Here is an 18,802-nt window from a genome sequence, read left to right as displayed (position 1 = left end):
GAATGTTTTTTGAAGTTCGTTAGTTGTTCAAATTATTAAGCTCAAACAAGCTCACTACTTGGCTAGCTTGTTCTATTTGTCAAGTATACAAAACTCAAGTTATTTGAGATAGGTCCATAATCAGCTCGATTAAATCTCACCTGAGATTATCCCACCTTATAAACAAATTAAGTTTAAATTTATATTTAAATTCGATAAATTTTTAAGTTGAAAAGGGTGCATTCTTTTGGCCTTAACTAAAACTTAAACTTAAAATGGGAATTTTGTTCTTATTTGAATTTTTTTCGCATTTATTAGTTTTGTGCCAAATTTTTATGAGTTATTGATTTGTCTCGAGGGGACAAATGAGAAAAGTAAAAAGTTTTCACTTTTACCCAAATATTTTGAGAAATAATCACTTTTTAAATAACCATGTTTTAGCACTAAAAAGTGGTTATTTCTCAAAATAATTGGGTAAAAGTAAAGAAATTTTACTTTTTCGATTCTCTTGTCGAGATGAATCAATAGCCGATAAAAGTTTGGCGCAAAACTAACAAATGCAATAAAAAATTTAAATAAGGACAAATTCTCATTTTAAATTAAAGTTTAAGTTAAGGCCAAAAGAATGCATTAGAGCATCCTCATTGTAATAAGCAAACTTGAATAATCAAAACTGATTTTGATTATCCTTTTAGAGGTTGCTAAAGTTAGTAATATTAAGTCTCACATTGTTTTTTTTTTTTGCCCATAATCAAAATCAATGGGCCTACTGCCACCTATTCCTTCCCTCCAAAATTTTCACCTCCATTTAACGCTTATTTCAACCCTCCAAAAAATTTCCGTCGTTTCGTCCCAACATTTTTCCCACCGTTCCGTTATTTTGTGGGTTTTGCTAATTTGGGGTTGCCGATTATAATTAAAAAATTATACTTGAAAGCTGAAATAAACCAAAAGAAAGTATTGTTTCCCTGAGAATCAATGATGCTCTTTTTTGGAAGCATTTAGCTGCCGAAATGGCAATTGATCACATGAACATGTTGCCTGCCTTTTAATTGGGAAAGAAGTTGTGAAGAGGAAAGAGGAGAGTGAGAAGGGGTCCAATAAATTTGGTTATTGGCAAAAACATTGCTAGTTTTGATTATGCAAATGCCCAAATTTGATTATTAGTTAGGAGGTTGTTAAGTTTGATTATTACAATGTAAGCACTTTTTTTAGCACATATTGATAACTTTTTTTTTTGCTAGACAACAAAAATTTTATTAGAACTCGACAAAATTTTATTAGCACGTATTGCTAACTTTAACAACTCTTTGATTTTGATTATTACAACGAGGATGCTCTTAACATAACATTTTAATTTCACTTGCTATGCTATTCCACTTTGTAATGTCTGAAAATATTTTATCCCCTTGAACTAATAAAACATTAAATAATCCAAAGTAATTTGAAAACCGTGAATTTGGGGGCAGTGATAGAAATTACTCCAGTTTTGCCTTCTTCTCTTTGTTTTTCAAAAAATTCCCCTAGATTCCTCTTAAATTCTCTCTACTTTGAACATTTCTCTCTCCACTTATTACCCCTATTATTTTTCAAAAAAAAATTCAAAAACCAAACCAAACACATCATTTATAATGGTAAATTTTTAAGAAAATATTCCTTACATTTATTTCATTTAAAAAGTTTAAACTCTTAAAACGTACAGAGAGGAGTACTTCTATGTGTACATATGCAATGTACATACCATGTACATATGGGTTTTGTGGGGCCCACTTTGGGTCCCACAAAGATGATTTGAACCGTCTATTATATTTCAAATATTTTTTTATGGAGCATTGTAAAATATTTTTTTTCCTGGATTTGTAGGCACGAAACTAAACAGTTAAGTAATTCCGCCCCTACAAATTTAGAAAAAATCCTTACCGATATTGAGTTGAGCTGATTTTTTACAGAGCTCCATAAAAAATATCTTAAAAATAATGGACAGTTCTAATTATTTTTGTGGGACCCGAGGTGACCCCCACAAAACTCATATATACATGGTATGTATGTACAAGCTCATATGTACTCATAGTTTTTTTCAAGTAATATATATGGAAGATGTGATCGCATGACTTCATGAACGAGCTATTTTCATGAGCTATTTACGAAGATTCCGTGAATAAGTCAATATCTAAGCAGATATAGCTAAAGAATAGTATAATTCACTTGAAAATGAGGTCAATGGTTCCACATGGGTACAAAATGAAGTTGTTTTCAAGCTAAAGAATAGTATAATTCACTTGAAAATGTGGACAATGGTTCCACATGTGGACAAAATAAAGTTGTTTTGAAAAACCTGTTCACAATATTTTTGGGCCAATCAATTATGCTCTGATTGGTTCGAGGTAAAATGATTTTTCACTGGAATATTTTTCACACTTTCCATTGTTTGATTGGATAAAAGAAAATAAAATCGTCCGGATTTAATTGTTTCTCGTTCTATTTTAACCGGCTAAAAAATGAGTTATATCTTTAAATTCGTAATGAATTTCATATCGAATATGAATCTTGTTTGATAGATATCGATTCGTTCTATAATACAATGTTTTCAAAATCACATAAAATATTATAAATTACAAGATATAATCAATTAAAAAGTGACACAAACTCCAAAAAAACAATTAAATTAGGACGGATAGAGTACTATTTTTCAAAATAAAACATTTTCCGTCGTATGGACACAAATAATTTCCTCCCGAATTACCCGTAAGTTGTTTTACCCCTGGATCTCGACCCTTTGATGATTGACAGCCAATTTTCCCCATGTTCAACAGCCGATGGGTCCGGAGAGTATTATCTCCATGATTGAAACCTTACGGGCCGGGGTTTCAAATTTTAAGGTTCACAAAATCAAAGGTTTCAGGTTTCAATTGCATGTTGGACTGTTCTTACTCTCTCTCTCTCTCTCTCTCTACGTAAACGCATACAGCCTACTGTATTGGTATAATTATATTTTCATATAGTGCATTCTGTAATTGGTAAGTTGTCTTAGACTGTGTTTCATGGGTTTTTTTGTTATGTAAATTTTTTTTCAGCTGCTAATCAAACACCAAAAAAAAAAAAAACACGATTATTTGTTAGGAAAATATTTTACATCATAAAATATTTTACGTCAAAACAAACGGAGCCTTTTTTTTCCTTTGGTTGAAATTATTTAATCATACTTTCTGATTGAAAATTCTCCAAACTAAAATTAGGGGAACTTAAATTTTTTTAGAAGACAATTCAGAACTTAGCAAACAATATGATTTCCTCTTTATTTCCCATCAATTAAACGTAATGATAGAGTTTAATAGTATTATTTTTCTTTCCAAAACAATTCCCTGATCCGTTTAGGTTTTGATAGTAATGAGCTGAGAGAGAGATAGATAGATAGAAAAAATTTATTACAGATCGTGCGCAGGATTTTGATTTTGAGATCCAAACCGAACAAGCCCGCCACCAACAATAATCCGATAGTAACAATTTTGGTTTTTTTTTTTTTTTTTTTAACATAACAATTTTGGTTTTTTTTTTTTGTGAACAGCAATTTTGGTATTTAAAACCCCATAAATTGGCCAGAAGATTTGGTGCGTCAAGTAAGATCTGTAACTCCCAGGAAACGAATCTTTATGGTCTCTTTTGCATTATTAATGGAAATGTTTTTAAAAAAAAAAAACGTTTAATACTTTATTATTTTCCACAAACCTCACGTGGATTTTATCACATTTGATGATCACTCTCTTGTATTTCCCACATAATATAATACTGTCAGTATCTATTACGCTCGCACTATTTATTGCAATGTCCGAGAAATTGAAACCCAACCAAATGAGAGAGAGAGAGAGAGAAATCAGAGGAGGAGAGAGAGCCAGTGATCTTGGAAACCCATGTGCTTGACTGCTTGTTGTCCCTAATCCCTCTTTGACGGAATCTCCAATTTCTTTGCAAGAACAGGAGAGAGAGAGAGAGAGAGAGAGAGAGAGAGAAGAATACCCAATTCTGCCGTGTGTGTGTTCACACTTCATCCATCATCTGCTGCTCCCTCTCACTCCTCTGGGCTTCATTTCCAGAACAGGAACTGTCCTAGTTCCTTTCAGTGTCTCCTTATGGAGTATGTATAGGTGTATATGTAGAGAGAGAGAGAGAGAGAGAGAGAGAGAGAGAGAGTGAGAGTTGAGGTGAAATGGGCATTTTGTATGAAGATGTGGTGATAATAAAAGAAGCTGAGAAGGAAGGGGATCCAACCGTAATTACAGTAAATTGCCCTGACAAGACTGGACTGGGTTGTGATTTGTGCAGGATCATTTTGCTGTTTGGATTGAGCATTTCCAGAGGAGGTATGAATAATTCCATTTCAAAAAGTTGTACCCTTCTGCAAGTTTAGTTTTAGATTTGAAATTTCATAGCAAATACAGTGGTGGTTGTTTGGGATTTCAGGTTTATTAGGTGTCGTTTTGGTGTTCTTTGTGGGATCTGAGGTTCTTTTATGGCAGATTGATGAATACTATCTTGATTTTGTTTTGTGTTTTGACCTCTTTTCTTATTGCAATTGTGAGGTGGGTTTTGAGACCCATTTTGGGAAAGAAAAGGGGCATTCTAGTTTATTTCTGTCTCCCCACAATTGGCAATTTGTCTCTCAAATACTTCTGTCCATGTTTTCTTGAAGTGGATGTACTGCACTTGTTATTCTTACTGATAATCCAAGAGAGAACTAGAGATCCTTATTATATTTGTTGTGCTTTTCTTCTCTTTATATTATGCTTTAAAATTTGAGGTCGATTATGTGATTCTTTCCGAATATGTAAATGGGTAAGGTGAACTTGTTTTTAGGATTAGTCGAGGCGCGCGCGAGTAAGCTGGCTCGGACTCCTGTTTATCAAAAAAAGAAAACTTGTTTTTAGGGAAGTGATTGTTCAATATTCTTAGCAAAAACAAACGTGGGAAGTTCTAATTATTTTCTGTCCCCCTTGCTATTTTCTGTCTTTCGTCCCCCTTTTCGGTGGGTTTGAGGTCCAAAGAAAACCTTTAAATGGGTTGTTCTAGTTCTTTACTTCCGACCAATTTTTCTTCAAATGGATTTTTGCTGCAACTCAAGATTCTTGGTGAAAATTCAGGAGAGGAATGGACATTCTTATCTAGTGTTTGTCCTGTTATTTTCTTCTTGTGTAGATGTTTCAACAGATGGCAAATGGTGTTACTTGGTTTTCTGGGTTGTTGGAAGGCCAACAACAAGGTGGGACTTATTAAAGAATAGGCTGTTGGAGGTATGCCCCATGTTTTCGCCTGCCGCCTCGGAAATCTACTATTACAGACCAGAATTTCAGCAGCCCAAACCACAAGATATGTTCCTATTGAAGTTCTGGTGTTACTTTGATCGGAAAGGCCTCTTGCATGGTACTCCCCTCTCTTGTGCTATAAAATTATATTGGTCAAGTTAAATGTTAATAGGATTAGCAACTATTTCTTCATCTGTGTATTACAGGTCAAAATCTCCTTGCATTGATTTTTATTTTTGTTGCTTTCTTTGACTTCAAGATTGGTTTTGTTTATTGCTATGGAAAGGAATATGCTTTCTTCATGCTCAAGTCATTCATAATATCTTTCTCTATATCCTAAGGCATGCTAAAATCCATGGCAAATAACTGCTGTTTTGCTGGTCAAAGTGAAAATGGACAAAATATTTTTCCAGGTAACATCAAGGAAGTTGGGGTGGATAGAACTGCTTCCAAAGAAATATTTTCGATAACTCGCTATCCAGTCCAAAGGTTTGACTAATCAGGGGACTAATCCCACTGTCCATGGGCTCCAGAGCAATACTCTTATTTAGAGTTGATTCTTCAGAAAACTGTTTAAAATTCCTGGATACGGTTATGTTTTTTGTTGCATACCTTTTTGTTTTCTGTTTTCCTTCGTCTTTCTTTCTTTCGTTGTTTGATTTGATTGTTTTTTCTTTTTCTAGATGTAACCAAGGTTTTGTGTGAGCTTGAGCTTACGATAAAACGAGTTAAGGTATCAACAGCACCAGATGGGAGAGTTATGGATCTCTTCTTTGTGACAGACACCAGGTTCGTTTCTTCCGGTGCCTTATGTTGCTACTTCTGTGCTTGTCATTTTCCATCTGTTTGCGATGTTGGAGGGGGACAAACAGTAGTCAAATATATTGTAACAACTGGAAGTCTTATTTGTTTCCTACTATTCTTAGCACAGATATGGAGCAGTAATGAGAGTATTAAAGTTCTTGTGGCACCCACATATGCTTTGCGTGTAAATCTACAAGAAACAATGTTTAAATAAAGTGACACTTGCAACTTATTATATTGCTCTCAGTGCAAACTAGTAGGGATGATGACGATATCCTACTTGTGGCAATGGAGGTAGGTAACAGGAGTGAAATCGGTTTGGTTTGGTCGGGATTTTGGGCATGGCGGTCCAAACCGAGTCTAGAAATAATGGAAATTGATTCCGGTCAAAATATTTTGTCGACTGATGGGTTCGGTTATGGTCTGGTTTGGTCGGTTTTTCCAGGTTTTTCGGGTTGAGCTTTAAGATTTCTAAAATATCAAAAACCCCTATCCAAGGCTACTAAAATATTAAAACTCCTATCTAAGACTACTAAAATATTAAAACGCTCATCGGTTCAATCGGTCCTAAATGTATATTACGGTTCGGTTCGTACAAGAGTATTTTTAGGTACCCGAGACTAAACCGAAAATTAAAATTTTTGCTCTTCAAAAAACCAATACTGATCGGGACCAAACCTAGACAGACTGAACCCCGAATTTTCCGGTCGGCTTTTTCCGGTCGGTTCAGTTTTCGCTGTTATATTTTCACCCCTAGGAGATGGCACATTCAATAAGCTTAACTATTTTGTTACTATACGTGAAACTATTTGTTTCCACATGCATTATGCTGATTCATTTAGTTTTGACCTATGACTCTCAAAATGAGAGCTACACTGCTTATGCAGTTTGATCGTCTGTGAAGTATGGTGCCATTTGCGGTGCCTTCTGTATGACTAATTAGTAATGATGGTGTAATTTGCCTTCTCTATGACTCGTTAGATATGATGGTGCCACCTTCTCTATGACTAATTAGAGGAAACTCATCAGCAACATGTACACTGACTAGTTTTCGCCCTTTCCTTCGTGTTCAATAGTCATGACTGTCACGCCATCATTTTATATTTCTGATCTAAAGCGTGCACATTTTTTCTCTTTTCTTTATCTTGTTCAAGAAATGAACTCTCTTTTTTTTTTCATAATTCATTTAGCTCCGATACCCTAGAACTTCATAACTTTGCACTTTTTTCTTAACCAGAGAACAGCTTCATACTAAGGAGAGACAGGAGGAAACTATAGGACATTTGAGAGCTGTACTAAGGGACGCCATGACAAGTTGCGAGATTGAACTAGCTGGCCCACAAATTACTGCTTGTTCACAAGGGTCTTCGTTTCTTCCCTCAGCAATTACCCAAGACATGTTCTGCTTAGAGCTGCCCAGCAAACAGACAAATGGTTTCCTCGCATCCAACCTTGTATCTGTCACAGTGGATAACTTCCTCAGCCCCTCTCACACCCTTGTTCAAATCTTCTGCCAAGATCACAAAGGTCTCGTTTACGACATCATGAGAACCCTAAAGGATTACAATATTCAGGTATATGACTTATACTGGTTAGAACTCTTCCTCCTTTTTTGTTGGAATAACTTCCCCCTACTAGAGCTTTCATGATGTTTAGAGGGTGTGTTTGAAACTCAAGGAAAGAATGAGAAAGGAGACGAAAACAATGATATGTCAAAGCAAAGACTGGAAATCCAAGAGAAAATACGTGGGAAGTTATTTTCCTCAATTTCCTGTGATTTCTTTTAGGCTTCCATTCGTCTTTTCCTTTGTTATCTTGAGTTATCAAATTAGGTTCTTTCCCGCCCCTTATAACTGAAGAACGGAAGAATTATGCTCCTTCTCACCTTTGCTTGTTCTTTTCATAACCAAACAGAGAAAGATATGCTATCTGTAAAATTTCAATACCAGCCAGTTTATCTTTCGAAATCTAAAGGAAATCTGTTCTTCAAAATCCCGGAACACCTTTTCTCTTTAGACTATAATAGAAGATTTTTGGAGAAAGCAAGGAATAATCCAGTCTGAATTATGCCATTAGACATGCTGGAATTCTGGAACAAATCAAAGGAAAAACTGGTTCTCTCTTTTTCTTCCAAGAGTGCCAAAGACAAAAATATATATAAAAAAGCATGGTCTAGTGGGACTAAGTTAGACATGTCTTCTTCTTTTTTAACAGATTTCTTACGGAAGATTCTTCGCAAATCCAAAGGAAAACTGTGAGCTGGATTTGTTTGTAATGCAAGTGGATGGGAAAAAGATATTGGACCCTGAGAAGCAAAACGCATTATGCTCTCGTTTGAGAATGGAGCTTGTCCGTCCTCTCAGAGTCGATGTACTGAGTCGCGGCCCTGACACAGAGCTACTTGTAGCGAATCCCGTCGAGTTATCTGGCCGGGGAAGGCCACTCGTTTTCCATGATATTACCCTTGCTCTCAAGATTCTTGACATACGCATCTTTTCGGTAATTTATCTAATTCATTCGGTTGATGCCTTCATGAGTGCATACATTATGAACCCTTCTTGAGTGCACTCGTCTTTTTCATCAGTGCAAACTTAAGAGGTTTCTGTTGCTCTTGTTGTCTCTGTATTGTGCAGGTGGAGATAGCGAGACACCGGATTCACGATCGGGAATGGGAAGTTTACAGGATCTTACTTGATGATGGGGATGGTTTACCTTTGGCCAGGAATGAGATCAAAGATTGTGTGAGAAAGAAGTTGATGGGTTGGGAATGAGTTATCTATCTACAATCCAACTACTACTATTAGCTAGGAGTTTGTCTATCACTGTACATTGCAGTATTTTACACATCTTTTTCTTCTTCTTTCTTTCCCTTTTTTCCAACCCACTTGAGTCTCTACTGCTGCTGCGTAGCTATTAACTGTAAATTATCCTCTGCTTAACACAGTTTAGGAACTACTGTTTATTACAAAGCTTAACTACTAGTACTACCAAGCGAGTCGTGATTAGCATTTTTCTTTGACAGGAAAAACAAAATAATTACTGTGATAGGAGAATAACCACTTCTGCATGTTATCAAATGTTTTTTTTTTTTCTAAAGCTAAAAGTGTTGGCTTATTTTTCAGATTGGAGCTATATCTTTGAAAGCTTTTAGAATGGCCGAAACTGCACCCAAAAAAAAAAATATATATATATATATATATATATATATATATATATATATATATATATCAACCTGTTTTAGAGATATCAAGCGAAGTTCGTACTATTTTTTCTATCCAAACCATTTTTTCTATCCAAACCAGAATTTGCATAAAAACACCAAAAATTCGTCTCCAATCTATGAGAATTTTGAGTATTGGGATGATGCCAAGGGGTGGGGGCGCCCAACAGGACCCTAGGTGGGATGACCGTGGGTGGGCATGCCGGTGATGACGATGATTATCAAAGTAAAAATGCAAAAAGAAAAGAAAAAGAAAGCTCAAATCCTTTTTCACACCTTTTCCCACTAATAGATTTGGATTTAAAAAAAATAGGTGTCGTATTGGAAAAGACATACTCCATCTAATTAAATAGAGCTTTTGGCAGGAGATGCTCTAACAAAAGGGAGAAGTGGCTCATCTCACAATTAAATGTATGAAGCCGATACAAATGTGAAAGAAAAGTAGTTGATAAAAGCATTGTTGCGTATTCGAATAGTTATTTTTGGAGATGCCAAACAAAGAAATGGGAAAAGTAGTCCCAACCAAGACGCCAAGGGAAGCAACGTTTTTGTGTGGTCTACAAACAGAGAGCCTCTTCCTTCCTTTTGTCCGAACGGAGATTCCATCGAATCTTCTCCCTCATTGCCTCCTCCTCCTTCTCTCCCCCAACCCTTTTTCGAATCCACACTCAACGAACCAATCAAAATCCCCATAATTATAAAACTCTGAATCCATAGCAGAATTTGACACTGAAGAAGAGAGAGTGTTGTAGAGGGAGAGAGAGAGAGAGAGAATGAGAGCTTTGAACTCACATTTTGTGCTGATTGATCTCCACACCTCATGGCACTCAGCTACCCACATCCCAACCTCGACTCTCGATTACCTTAAAAAAAAAGCACTGCCTTACCCAATTCCCTCTCGCAAGCATTTCATCGAACGCGTCCTCGTCGACGAAGCGGGATCTCATCCTCCACCTCATCCGTGCCATCAATCCGGCGCCCGCTAGATCGGCTGGCGCAGGGAAATGGGTTGTCGTCGGTTTCGTTTCGGTCTCGACGACGTCGTGATCGGGGAAAGTGTCGGAGCTGGACTTGTTCCTTGAGCTAGTGCCATTGAGGATGAGGAATGAGCTGTTTGGGAACCAGGAGATAGGGAAATACAACGGAGTGAGAGAATCATTTTCTGCTGAACAACGTCCTCTTCGTCGTCGAAGTGAATATGAGAGTGGGTGATAATGATGGGTATGATACAGTGTGGCCAAATCTATTTTCTTGAAATCAAATTCACATTTATCATCTTTGATTATGTATCATTCAGCGTTGGATTCAAATGATCTTTGACATTGTGTATCTTCTGGACAAGCTCTACAAGCTGAGCGATTTTGATCATAGAGATAAATCAAAATGAGATCACAATTTGACGAATTCACGTTGCGGTTCAAACAACCTCGCAGGTCCACGGGCGACGACGTCGTTTTATAGTGAACAACCTTTGTCTCCGAAGAAATGGGTTTGATACAGTAACACCAAGTTTATTTTCACAAAAACAAATTCACACTTATCGTCTTTGATTATATATCAACCAGTTTTGGATTCAGACATTTGTTTCCAGGTTTATCTTCTTAAAACGATCTTCAATATGAACATTTTCGATCATAAAAATAAACCGTAATAAGCTCACAATTTGACAAATTCTGGTTTGAAAGGACTTCTCAAGTTGAATCTGCGAAGTCTTAACGAATAAATACGGCGTCGTTTTCAAGACACCTCCTGTCTTCAAGATGCGAGCTTTCATGGAACCTGGTCGACTCAGTTTGACAAAGCTCGCGTATGGCATATGCGAGGTTCTCGTCAGTGCCCTTACGAAGTTACGATGTAGTGCAGCTAACCGAGCACCACCCGTCGTCGTTCCCATTTTGGCATTTCTTCCAAGATTTATCTCCTCTCTCTCTACATCATTGTATTTCACTGAATCTTCGTTCACAGACGGGCGTCAATCCTCTGCAAACTGATTCTGACATCACATTTTCAATATGCAAAAGCTCATTTTTTTTATCTAAATTGTTTTCGATTCAAATGAGGCTATCAATTTCATTATTTCATATTACCTAACTTAATTCAGGTCAATCTTTTTTTTCGATTCTTGGATTTTATTTCATTTTTTGCAATTCTTGTTATTATCACCAAAACAATAATATTTGTTTTTATAAAAATAGATTTGCGCACACTGTATCAAACCCATTATTATCAGCTACTCATATATTCACTCCGACCATGAGGTTGTTCAGCAGAAAATGATTCTCTCACAATGAGAGCTAAAAAAGTTGGCTTATTTTTCAGATTTGAGCCATCTTTGAAAGCTTTTAGAATGTCCAACTACACTACATCAAAAAAAATTATTAAAAATCAACCCGTTTTAGAGATATCAAGCGAAGTTCTTACCATTTCTTCTACCCAAACCAGAACTGGCATAAAAACACCAAAAATTCATCTCCAATCTCTGAGAATTTCGAGAATTGGGATGATGCCGAGGGGTGGGATGCCCCAGAGGACCCTAGGTGGGATGACCGTGGAGGGCATGCTGGTGATGATAATGATTATGAAAGTAAGAATGCAAAAAAAAAAAATTGATAAAGAAAGCACATACCCGTTTCGCTATACATTTTGATTTTTATCTTTTTCCTTACTCAAATTTAAGGAGACGCAAATTCATACACTTTGTCCTTTTTTTTTTATCCGCACATCCTTCGTCCTTTTCTCAACACCTCTTCTCACTAAAAAAAAAAAAAAACGTTAGATTTGCGTTTTTAAAAAAATCGGTGTAGTATTAGAAAAGACATATCGGCCACTTCCCCAATTATTCATCTCTCATACGTGTGAGATTCATTTTATAATTAAATGTCTAAAACTGACACACGTGTAAGAGATGAGTAGTCCATAGAAACGGCTGTAGCATTTAGAGGTGTGCAAAAAAACCGAGACCCGACGAACCCGACCTGACCCGAAGGGTTTCGGGCGGGGCCGAACATGTGGTTCGGTCGGGTACGGATACAATTTTCCAAAAAAATCAGTTTTCGGTTCGGGGGCTCGGGGTGCTGTTTTTTCTTACCCGACCCGACCCGACCAAAAAGGCAACGAATTCATATAGTTTACTTCGGTTTTGGTCGGACCCGACCCGACCAAAAAAATCGGTTACAGGGGCGGGTATCCCCCCCCCCCCCCCCCCCCCCCCCCCTTCGGTTCGGGTTCGGGTCCCAAAAAAATGTTAACCGTCGGGTCGGGTCGGGTCGGGTCGGGTTCGGAGCCGAACCCGACCCGTGCCCACCCCTAGTAGCATTGTTGCGTATTCGAATAGCGAAGCAACGTTTTTGTGTGGTCTACAAAGAGCCCTCAACTCAACCCACATGGTTCCAACTTCCACAAGCTTCAACGGTCGTTAACAGCTGCTTTCTGTTTGGCCACCTCTTCCTACCTTTTGTGACTTTGTCCGAACGGAGATTCCATCGAATCTTCTCCCTCATCGCCTCCTCTTCCTTCTCTCTCCCCAACCCTTTTTCAAATCCACACTCAACGAACCAATCAAAATCCCCAGAATTATAAAACTCTGAATCCATAACAGAATTTGACACTGAAGAAGAGAGTGTTGTAGAGGGAGAGAGAGAGAGAGAATGAGAGCTTTGAACTCACATTTTGTGCTGATTGATCTCCACTCCTCATGGCACTCGGCTACCCACATCCCAACCTCAACTTTCGATTACCTTAAGAAAAGCACTGCCTTACCCAATTCCCTCTCGCAAGCATTTCATCGAACACGTCCTCGTCGACGAAGTGAAATCTCGTCCTCCGCCTCTTCCGTGCCATCAATCCGGCGCCCGCTGGATCGACTGGCGCCAGGAAATGGGCTGTCGTCGATTTCGGTTTTGACGACGTCGAGATCGGGGGAAGTGTCGGAGCTGGACTTGTTTCTTGAGCTAGTGCCGTTGAGGATGAGGAATGAGCTGTTTGGGCACCAGGAGATTGGGGAGTTGATTGAAGTGGTGATGGATTTGGGCCGGCAGCCTCTGGCTCGGTTTCCTTCGGGGGATTGGGTGATCTCTGAGCAGCCTGTGAAGCCTGAGGATCTAAGGCACGCTATATCAAAGGTCATTTCAAGTCAGTCCTTCATATATTTGATTTGAAACTTTTAGTTGAAGGTTTGATAATCTGATTAATCATGTGACCAAATGTTAAATTGTGGACCACCTACTCATCATCCAAAAAGCTTAAAATGGTAGAGAATATTTATATTCTCAACACGCTCAGTCGCATGTGGCTTGGCTCTCTCCTCCATAAGTAGACCAAACACAAATGAATATTTTAGTTATGAGTTGGGCAATGATTTTTTAACACATGATCCATTCCATGCTCTGATACCATGTTGTTTAAATTATTGATAACCGACTGATACAAAAGCTTAAGCTTTTTAAGGGAGGCAATAGTATTGTTTATGTTCTCAACACTATGTAAATCTACAAAGCTAAACGAGGATCTTCTTGTCTTTGATTAGAACATCTGTACAGAGAGAGAGAGAGAGAGAGGGAGAGAGAATGATTATTTATATACTTTTTGACATATATTTTATATTTGATTGAGGGGTCAATCTTAGTACTGAAGACTGATAGGGACACTTATAATACAATACTAATACAGGGTTTAAGGGAAAATGTGTATAAAATAGTTTTAAGAATGGAGATTACTTTGGATGCATATGTGCTTTTGGAATCTCATAGTCTTGATAAGGGTATAGTTTTGATGCATAAAAAATTGACTTTTTCAGGTTGGTGAGTTCTCGGATGATAATCGTTCAGGCATTGATAGTTCCCTACACCGTATAAGTGCTATTCGAAACCGTAAAATGCAAATTATTGGCCTCACGTGCCGCGTGGGTCGAGCTATGTCTGGAAGTGCTGAAGTCATACGCGACTTGGTTGAGGGGGGAGGTTCTATATTGGTTATAGGACCTCCAGGAGTCGGCAAAACAACCTTAATCAGGTACATACGGTTCTATCATTAGTGGTTTGAGAGATGAGTTTTGCGTAACGATACGGCAACAAGTAGTGATCCTTGTACGTGAGATGTATGTAATGGTGTCAATAATGGTGACTTCTGTGCCAGTGTTCTTTATCTATTTCTCTTGTTATCTAATGATATATAGACAAGTAGTGATATCCTTGTACATGAAATGTATATAAGGTTTTAATACTGGTGGCTTCATCATGTCAAGGACTTTCTTTGATTCCCTTCGCTAATGTTCCATACTGTATTGTTTACATATTGTCAGCCGTAATGAATATAATTGAGAGGAGAATTCTGTAAAAGTTTTGTTCATTGAATTGAATTCCTAAATATCTCAAAAAAGGTCAACTATCCCTTGCATGCAATATTTGTTCGTTTATGGAGCTTTGCTTTGGCAGAGAAATGGCTAGAATGCTGGCAGACGAGCATAAGAAACGTGTTGTGATTGTGGATACATCAAACGAGATTGGAGGTGATGGTGATGTTCCTCATTCTGGAATAGGTCGTGCGAGAAGAATGCAAGTTCCAAATGTTCACATGCAACATAATGTTGGTGTTCAACTCAAACCAGTGTTCATCTTCTCTATTGCTGCCTTGCATGGCCTATATAAGCTTTTTAAGCTGTTGCTTTGTTGCGGAACAGGTGATGATTGAAGCAGTTGAAAACCACATGCCGGAAACCATTATAATTGATGAAATCGGAACTGAGCTTGAAGCCCTTGCTGCGAGTACAATTGCTCAGAGGGGAGTTCAGCTTGTTGGAACGGCACATGGAATGACTATAGAAAACATAATGAAAAATCCCTCCCTTCAGATACTTGTTGGGGGCATAGAGGTACAAAACAGCATTCCTATTTGAATGATAGTTATAAAGATGAGTTAGGGCAATACATGTGTATGCACATGCAATCACGGGCAGAGGGAACTTGTGAAAAGTGGGGTCAAGCGACCCACTTATTTGGAACAACCTCTTACAATAGCTTTTACTAGTAGTGTAACACATCAGCCATAAATAGTAAATAGTTTTACACAAAATAAAAAACCAGATATGGCTCTAAGTATTTGACCCCATTGTCCACAAATCCTGGTTCTGCCCCTGCATCTAATTGTGTCCAAAAGAGGATTGCCATGCTCTCATCTTCTCTCCTTGTTTGGCCTTCTATATGTTAGCTATTTGCATGAACTGTAGCTTTATCTGCACCGGTTGGTTGACCTGCAAAATAAGTTCTAGACATCCCGTCGCAGCTTATTCTCGATAGGATATGTCTGCAAATGTCTTAACAGTAGATTGATTGGGACTGGTTCATTTTCTGAGTAGAGTGTGACTCTGGGTGACGAGGAAGCTAGAAAAAGGAAAGTGCAGAAGACAATTCTTGAGAGGAAAGGACCTCCTACATTTACATGTGCAGTTGAGATGATTTCTAGGACTGTGTATCACGTTCATCACCGGTTGGATATGACAGTAGATGCTATACTGGCAGGTATTGCACATTAATCTTTGAAATTATTGCTAGTGTAACAGCATCTGCCAACTTGTTCAAAGTGTCAAACACTAAATCGTGATTAGAATCGTTTTGTGATGATAGGAAAATCTCCCCGGTTTGAGATCCGTTGCATGGATTCTGAGGCAGATAGTTCTTTGAAGGCAATTGACTCTGTTTCAACACTTGAGAAGAACCATCTAAAGGAATCTCAGCTGGATAATGGTGAAGACAGAAGATCTCAAATTGAGTCTGATGAGGAAGACGGAGATTATTCTCCAAAGAGTTCCAATAAATTGAGCAGAAATATTACTTGTAGCGAGGGGAGGCCGTTAGTTTATGTATATACTTTTAAGGTATCCCTGATTTTCTCCTTTACAATCTTCTTCCCTTTTATAGTTATCTTTCCGTTTTTGAGGAAACGAACCAACCAAGAGAACTAAGTGATATATTTTGATGGTGTGGAAATATTTTGAAAACTTAATCACTAGAACACATTATTTGTTGATCCATGAAAGGCACGATCACCAAAAATGGACAAGCAAAAAGGGACTACGTGAATTCTAAGACTGAATATGGAACTACTTGAATAATAAGGCTGAATATTTGTTTTCAAATTATAGATTCTGGAAGCTGATTTACTTCAAGTGGTAAGTGTAATGGGCCTTGAAAATGAGATTGATGTAACCGACGATATTGGAACATCAGATGCTATCTTAGTATCCAGCTCTGAAATGAAGCAGAATCCCTGGATTCGTACTGTATCTAGATTCCACCAGGTGCCTGTATTTGTCATGAAGGTATCCTCCATTTTATTTTATTTTTTTAAATTTAGTGGTTAGTTAATTTTTTTAAGCCTTTCTAATCAGATACTTACTGATCTAAATAATGCAGTCAAACACAATGGCAAAAATGGTAAAGGCAGTTCGTATGATTCTTGAAATGGATGCCTTTGGTTCTACATCAAAGCGGGGACCCAGAAGTACTTTTGGCATTGAAATTGATGATGATGCACCAAAAAGAAAGCCATCATTGGAGGAGATTGATGCTTTGGAGGTGCTACTCTTTTTCCCTTTACTTACATTTTCTTTGTTCATGATACGGTCATTTATTATGCTGCTATGAAGATCATCTTTCCAGAAGAGGAAAATTAGGTTCAGATCAATGGACACAACAGTTCTATGATGCCAGTATAGCTCAAAAGGATATGCTATTGCCCCATTGTTTCATATATTTTGGCAATGGTGAAGTAATATTCAAGCCAAGGGCAATAAGTTGACATAGATTTTGTTACCTCTGACAATCTGTGGATTGCCTTAATGCTATCCCCATTAGGAGAGTACAAAGATAATTGGAACTATCGTATTTTGCATGTGCGTTGGCCGTTGGGCATAAAGAACATATCTGCAGTGTAATGCTATTATTATTAATTAATCATCAAAAACAGCATTTGTGGGATTGTGTTGTCATCAACGGCTTTAACTTCCCATTTTTCTGCTTCATTTTAGTTTTTGTTGGTCACTATTGCTATCACTTCGAGTTACATAATCCCAAGTTTCCAACTGGGTTTCAATTAAGACCGGTGGCATGGATTCTGTTGGTTTCGCCGCCGTACTGCCATCCCAGTTAGAGTGTACAACCATAAACAGAACTATCAAATTTTACACTTGAAATATGGGTGTAAAGGAACATTGTGTCTACGGTTACGCAGTGACTTCTTAATCTACAGAATTGCTAGTTTGGAATTATGTAGTCAACCATAGCATTGATTTCGCATTTCCTACATGGTCGCTTTCTCCTAGAGATTCCTACATCCAAGTTGGTAACCTGAGTGTGATTATGATTGATGGCATTCATTCTGTTGGGGTGCTCCAAATGATACTGCCGTAGTGTTAGCTAACATTGTGATACTTGCTTTCTTGACAAAAAAAAAAAAACTTGCAATAACAAGCGCTGTTTCTTCTTTGACCGTTGAAATTATGAGGCATCAGGTTTCCCATTCCTTATTTCTCTGCTCCTTGTTGCCATTGTCGTAGTACTGAACATGTGCTTTTTCTATTGATGACACCTTTGTAGTTTAGATTTCAATTGTTCGGCAATGGCATAAACTAGAATGGTTCTCAGCATGTTATACATCTTGATCTATCGTTGCTTTTTCTAAGGTGGCATGTGTAACTGTTTCAGTTCTTCCTTTGTATGATGATGATTGGCTCATCTATGCTCGTTTCCACTTTTCTGGCGTAAGTTTTCTCCCTTGCTATTACAATTGCATAACTGACTTTCTTCTCATATGGTTCGTTATAGGAGGTTCGACTTGCGATTGAATATATTGTGATTCCCGGAGGAGAACCAGTTGAACTTCTTCCCAGACGTTCTGATATTATTGCCAGACAACTTGAGCTTGTGGAAAGCTATCAGCTGGCCGCGGAGAATTCAGGTACCGAGCAAAGCCCCAGGTTACAAATCCTTCCCCAGAAGTTAATCAAGAAGACTGGTTCCGGAAAATACCATAAATCTACTCCAAGTTTATCAAAGGAAATAAGCCTGAAATCACTAACCGGTGGCGTTGGAGGTCGTACTGTCTCTCGGCTGCCACTTTTGCCAGAATAGTTCAACTGCAAATTCCACTGGGAACATACTCCCACCCTTTATTGATGCATGTACATTCACATGTACAGTCCTGTAAATTATACGGTTATCTTGTCGTCATTTAATCTTTGCCAATTGCTTGTGTAATTTCACTCCATTGTTGCGCGAACATTTCTTCTTCATTGAGAAGTCTAAAGGAATAAAATCTTACGCGTATTCTCTCGGATTGGTACTGAATTTGGGAGTGCATGAATTGTTGTCATGCTTAATTCGTTTGTATGGTAAATTTTGAAATAACAAGTTGAGTGGCAACTTAACATAGTGATGGAGTCCAATTTTTTTGATGAATAATAAGCCTACATATATTTACTAATTGATCCATATATTGAACCTTGAAG

The 18,802-nt window shown here is 37.8% G+C and overlaps 3 protein-coding genes across 3 annotated transcripts in view; all 3 read left to right on the top strand.

Annotated features, from left to right (window-relative positions):
* Nucleotides 1–3,791: 3,791 nt before the first annotated feature.
* On the top strand, nt 3,792–9,071 carry LOC131300286 (ACT domain-containing protein ACR10-like). The gene is made up of 6 exons (XM_058326047.1): nt 3,792–4,337; nt 5,170–5,394; nt 5,960–6,065; nt 7,318–7,654; nt 8,295–8,579; nt 8,714–9,071. Exons 1-6 carry the CDS (start codon nt 4,184–4,186, stop codon nt 8,849–8,851), a joined length of 1,245 nt encoding a protein of 414 aa, XP_058182030.1. The 5' UTR covers nt 3,792–4,183; the 3' UTR covers nt 8,852–9,071.
* Nucleotides 9,072–12,696: 3,625 nt separating this feature from the next.
* Nucleotides 12,697–18,636, top strand: LOC131300277 (protein SEEDLING PLASTID DEVELOPMENT 1). The gene is made up of 9 exons (XM_058326029.1): nt 12,697–13,421; nt 14,096–14,310; nt 14,733–14,883; nt 14,978–15,169; nt 15,653–15,815; nt 15,921–16,171; nt 16,439–16,615; nt 16,710–16,871; nt 18,120–18,636. The coding sequence occupies exons 1-9, from the start codon at nt 12,948–12,950 to the stop codon at nt 18,423–18,425; spliced, it is 2,091 nt and encodes a 696-aa protein (XP_058182012.1). The 5' UTR covers nt 12,697–12,947; the 3' UTR covers nt 18,426–18,636.
* Nucleotides 13,844–18,802, top strand: part of LOC131300285 (large ribosomal subunit protein eL6-like) — a 42,247-nt gene continuing 37,288 nt past the window's right edge. The window contains exon 1 of the mRNA XM_058326046.1: nt 13,844–13,862. The gene's annotated coding sequence lies outside the window, so the exon portion shown is untranslated. The remainder of the gene's footprint in view (nt 13,863–18,802) is intronic.

Source organism: Rhododendron vialii, chromosome 9a, assembly GCF_030253575.1.
Source record: "Rhododendron vialii isolate Sample 1 chromosome 9a, ASM3025357v1".
Lineage (NCBI taxonomy): Eukaryota > Viridiplantae > Streptophyta > Magnoliopsida > Ericales > Ericaceae > Rhododendron > Rhododendron vialii.
This window is presented reverse-complemented; position numbering and strand designations above follow the sequence as displayed.

Excerpts from the sequence above, each read along its gene's own strand:
- LOC131300286 (XM_058326047.1), top strand. The coding sequence starts at position 4,184 with ATGGGCATTTTGTATGAAGATGTGGTGATAATAAAAGAAGCTGAGAAG. Across the intron at positions 5,395-5,959 it reads TCGGAAAGGCCTCTTGCATG|ATGTAACCAAGGTTTTGTGT; the intron begins GTACTCCCCTCT and ends TTCTTTTTCTAG. Across the intron at positions 6,066-7,317 it reads TTCTTTGTGACAGACACCAG|AGAACAGCTTCATACTAAGG; the intron begins GTTCGTTTCTTC and ends TTTCTTAACCAG.
- LOC131300277 (XM_058326029.1), top strand. The coding sequence starts at position 12,948 with ATGAGAGCTTTGAACTCACATTTTGTGCTGATTGATCTCCACTCCTCA. Across the intron at positions 14,311-14,732 it reads GGCAAAACAACCTTAATCAG|AGAAATGGCTAGAATGCTGG; the intron begins GTACATACGGTT and ends TTGCTTTGGCAG. Across the intron at positions 16,172-16,438 it reads TTTATGTATATACTTTTAAG|ATTCTGGAAGCTGATTTACT; the intron begins GTATCCCTGATT and ends TTCAAATTATAG.